At 35.2% G+C, this 4,907-nt stretch overlaps 1 protein-coding gene across 1 annotated transcript; it reads left to right on the forward strand.

Annotated features, from left to right (window-relative positions):
- The first annotated feature begins 253 nt into the window (after positions 1 to 253).
- LOC104097293 (ABC transporter G family member 11) lies at positions 254 to 4,419 on the forward strand. The gene is made up of 10 exons (XM_009603851.4): positions 254 to 1,165; positions 1,310 to 1,599; positions 1,704 to 1,875; positions 1,971 to 2,093; positions 2,424 to 2,552; positions 2,643 to 2,837; positions 3,097 to 3,183; positions 3,290 to 3,562; positions 3,664 to 3,771; positions 3,867 to 4,419. The coding sequence occupies exons 1-10, from the start codon at positions 761 to 763 to the stop codon at positions 4,218 to 4,220; spliced, it is 2,136 nt and encodes a 711-aa protein (XP_009602146.1). The 5' UTR covers positions 254 to 760; the 3' UTR covers positions 4,221 to 4,419.
- The last annotated feature ends 488 nt before the right edge of the window (positions 4,420 to 4,907 follow it).

Genomic DNA, 4,907 nt, shown 5'->3' on the forward strand with positions numbered 1-4,907 from the left:
CCCATTAAAAAAAACATTACGTATCCATAACACTGACCTAATAGTTAATGAAATGAAAAAAATACAATTGAAGATCAAAGTTCAAACTCATGTAAAGACATAATACTTGTATTGGTAGGAGATATACAAAAATAATCTAAGAGCGCACAAATCAACATTAACACCACTATTTTTGTAAAAAATACTTAACGATTAAGGTATATCAATAATTTCTTCTTCCCTTAATTGAAGTGGATGGTCGATAGTTGTTATGGGCATGTGAAGCAGTGAAGAGAGTGTGATGTGAAAGAATTCAAGCCAACCAAAAATTCCCATATCCCCTTTTTCTTTTTGCATGAACCATTTTCAGTCAAATTCATTACAATTTCATTTCCTCTCCCCCTTCACACATACAATATTCATTTCACCATCTTGTTGCCACATTCAGCACACAAAAATAATAGATTAGTACCTCAGCTTGTCCATACCTATTCTGTAGGGGTAGATGCACAGCCCATTTAGAAGAATTATTCAGAAGTTTCTCTCTTGGTTTTTTCTTGTATCAAAAACCGACCATGCTTATGCTACATTGAGTATTCCCTTTTAGTTTTTCTGCTTTCAGATTCAAGAAAAGTCCAAAACTTTAGTCAAAATTTCTTGCCTGTCTGTTAGCTGTTGTTTCTTTCTTACTTCATACTCTATATCTTTTAGCTGTTCTGTCCTCTTACTTCGTATACTCAAATCTTGTCCAAAACAGAATTAAGTAGAAAAAAACAGAAGGATGAGGAATTCGTCATCATCAACAACATCAGCAAATGATGTGATGATGGAAATTGAAGCAAGTAAACCACAAGGTCATGGTATTGTTGTAGGTGGATTAAGTCCTTTAAGTGAAACATTATGGAAAGAAAAAACAAACACAGAGTTTATTGGAGATGTTTCGGCTAGATTAGCTTGGAAAGATCTGACTGTAATGGTTACTCTTAATAATGGAGAAACACAAAATGTTTTAGAAGGACTTACTGGTTATGCTGAACCTGGTACTTTTACTGCTTTAATGGGTCCTTCTGGTTCTGGCAAATCCACACTTCTTGATGCCTTATCTGGTCGTCTTGCCGCAAATGCTTTTCTCTCTGGACGAATTTTACTCAATGGTCGTAAAGCTAATCTTTCTTTTGGCACCGCTGTAAGTATATCTTATTTGTTTCTTTTACCAGAGCCAAAATTTAGAGTTTATGAGTTCTGAACTGCCATCGAACCCATACCTCATTTTTAGATACAATTTAAGCAAAAGCTACTGGGTTGAAACTGATGTTTTGTTAATGTACAGGCATATGTAACACAAGACGATACGTTGATTGGGACTTTAACAGTTCGGGAGACAATATCCTACTCGGCTCAACTACGGCTACCTGATCGGATGCCGTGGTCGGAGAAACGGACGCTGATTGAAAGTACTATTATTGAAATGGGACTTCAAGATTGTGCTGATACAGTTATTGGAAACTGGCACTTGCGTGGTATTAGTGGAGGTGAAAAAAGGAGAGTTAGTATTGCACTTGAGATTCTTATGAGACCTAGATTGCTCTTTCTTGATGAGCCAACTAGTGGTCTTGACAGGTAATATTATTTTAAAGCTTATCTCTTTTTTGCTTGTTCAGTAAATAGATCTATGGATAACATTTGAAATGAACTTACTAAATGTTTTTCTTTTTCTTTTGTAGTGCTTCGGCTTTCTTCGTTACACAGACGTTGCGTGGACTGTCCAGAGATGGAAGGACTGTGATAGCTTCGATTCACCAGCCGAGCAGTGAAGTATTTGAGTTGTTTGACAGATTATATTTACTTTCTGGAGGCAAAACAGTTTACTTTGGTCAGGCTTCTGAAGCATATGAGGCAAGATTTCTCCTTCGTCTGATTTAACTTATATATACCGACAATATTGTTATTAATATTTTTGCTAGCCTAAAAAAAGTTGTTTGTGTTTGCAGTTCTTTGCACAAGCTGGGTTTCCATGTCCTGCTCTCAGAAACCCATCAGATCATTTCCTACGTTGTATCAATTCTGATTTCGACAAAGTTAAGGCAACTCTAAAAGGGTCGATGAAGCTTCGGGTATCAAATTTCTTTCCTTTGATCATCTTGTTTCCCTTTAAAAAATTCCAAATCATTGTTAGCTTAGTGTTCTACAAAATTAGTAAATGTTTTTTTAATTGCTATTGTTGCTCTGATTCACGGAGGGAAACAATTGAAGTATGCGTACCACATGCTTTTGTTTCCGATTATGTGCAATAAAATAATTAATAAACTATACAATCTGCACCATTCTGCTCTGCTTTCTTTGAACCCAGTGGCCTATTCTTAGTTTCTTTAAACCAAAGTAAGCTACTTTTAAGCAATATTAGCATTGTTTCCTTCGTCTTTGTATTTTCTGATTCTTATCAGTTTGAGTCCAATGAGGATCCTCTTGACAAAACAACAACAGCTGAAGCTATCCGCACTCTAGTTGACTATTATCGTCGTTCTCAGTACAGTTACTCAGCTAACGAAAGGGTTGAAGAAATGTCAAAAGTTGTAAGTTTTGATGTTCCAACTTTGATCAATACTCTGTCATCATCTAACCATTTTCTCCTATCAAATAATTATTCATTTGTTGTGTAACAGAAAGGAACAGTGCTGGATTCTGGAGGAAGTCAGGCTAGTTTCTTCATGCAGTCCTTCACCTTAACCAAACGTTCCTTTGTTAACATGTCAAGAGACTTTGGTTATTACTGGTTGAGACTTGTTATCTACTTAGTGGTCACTATCTGCATTGGAACTATCTATCTTAATGTCGGAACCAGTTACAGTTCCATCCTGGTAATATCCTTCTCCTATAATGGAACTTTTATTTTTATTTTTTTGCTTCAGGTCGCCTAAAACATAACTACAAGTTATCCTACATAACCTAGAAAATAAGACGCGTTACCTAATAGTCTAATACAATATGTTAAAAATCTTTTAAATCCAAAGGGAAAAAACACAGCCACAAAGTTGAAATTTTTTAACTTGCTCCTTTGTTAATAAATGAGAAGAAATTAACCTCATTTCTGCTATATGTTCAACTGCTATGAAACAGGCAAGAGGAGCATGTGCATCATTCGTCTTTGGATTTGTGACATTCATGTCAATTGGAGGATTCCCTTCTTTTGTTGAAGATATGAAGGTTTGCACCTTGTACTTGTATATATCTTAATCTTGAAAAAACTATCCAATTTTTTGACAACACACTATATATAACAACTTGAGCCATTTTCCCCCATTGAAAACAGGTTTTTCAAAGAGAGAGGATGAATGGACATTATGGTGTTACTGCATTCGTCGTGAGCAACACCTTATCCGCGATGCCATTCCTGATATTAATCACGTTCCTCTCAGGCACTGTATGCTATTTCATGGTCCGTTTACACCCGGGTTTCACACACTATTTGTTCTTTGTGGTGTGCCTCTATGCCAGTGTCACTGTTGTCGAAAGTTTGATGATGGTCATAGCTAGTATTGTCCCTAATTTCCTCATGGGTATCATTATAGGTGCTGGCATTCAGGTACTAAAAAACTTCATTAGTTTCCCTTCAATTAGTCCAAAATTACAACCATTTCCAACATTCTTAATTAACTTTTTGTTCTGTTTTCCTCTTGATGCTAGGGAATATTTATGCTTGTCTCTGGATACTTTAGACTCCCAAACGACATTCCAAAGCCTTTCTGGCGTTACCCAATGTCTTACCTCAGTTTCCACTTTTGGGCACTACAGGTAAGACTACGAATTCAGTTCGACTTCTATACATTGACAGAATTATCTGTACATTGCACGTCTTATTTGTGTTAACCAAATGGTGGATGGTGCAGGGGCAATATCAAAACGATTTGATGGGGTTGGTGTTTGATAACTCGAGTCCTGATCTTCCAAAGATTCCAGGTGAATTCATACTAGAGCAGATATTCCAGATTGATCTGAACAGATCAAAATGGATAGACGTAAGTGTCATCTTCGTCATGATAATCACCTATCGAATCATCTTCTTTATCATGATCAAAATCAACGAGGATGTCACGCCTTGGATCAGAGGTTACATTGCCAGAAGAAAAATGCAGCAGAAAAATGGGAATCAAAAACAGACTATTGCTCCATATGGTCTCACTCAATCTCCCTCTCTTAGGGCCTATGTGGGAAATAACCATGGACCAAATAGCAATCGTTAATAGGTTAAGTGAGGCATAGCAATGTTAACTAATAAAGTCAAAAAGACCCAAAAAATGAAGGCTTATTATTCGTTACTACAAAAATTTGTATCAAATTATATACGAGGTGATGGTATTTTTTTATTTTTTTTTCCAAACTTAACCATTCTTCAACTTGGTGCTTTAAATATGTGCTAGTATGAGATTATCAACTGCCAAATGTTGCTTTTTTTTCTTCTCCTTTTCTATTACTATTGTTTATGCAAGAGAAAGTGCATATTTTGTATGTCAAATAGGTGTGATTCTTTTTCTTTTTTTTTTCTTCTTATTCTATAAATTTGGTCAAACAATTCAACTTTGAAAAAAAAAAAGTTTTAAGTATCATTTACTATTGTTTTCAAGTTTTAATACGTAGGGGTATTCCTTTTGTCCAATCTATGTGCACCTTTTTGTTTAACTACCTTATATAGAGTTAAAACTCTAATCTCGCTATTAATATTTTATAGATAATTATGATAACATTTTTTAAGCTACTAGTAGTATTCCATCATATGGAGTGAAATTATATGGGACAAATACTTGTAAAACACATGTTAGCATTACTTGAGGGACATTTATAAGCTATTCTGAATTCAGTTATTAATCCCAAATGAGACATTATATATTTTAAACAATTTGACACGATGCTAAAAGCTTACACATGGATTG

This window comes from Nicotiana tomentosiformis, chromosome 3 (genome assembly GCF_000390325.3).
Source record: "Nicotiana tomentosiformis chromosome 3, ASM39032v3, whole genome shotgun sequence".
Classification (NCBI taxonomy): Eukaryota; Viridiplantae; Streptophyta; class Magnoliopsida; order Solanales; family Solanaceae; genus Nicotiana; species Nicotiana tomentosiformis.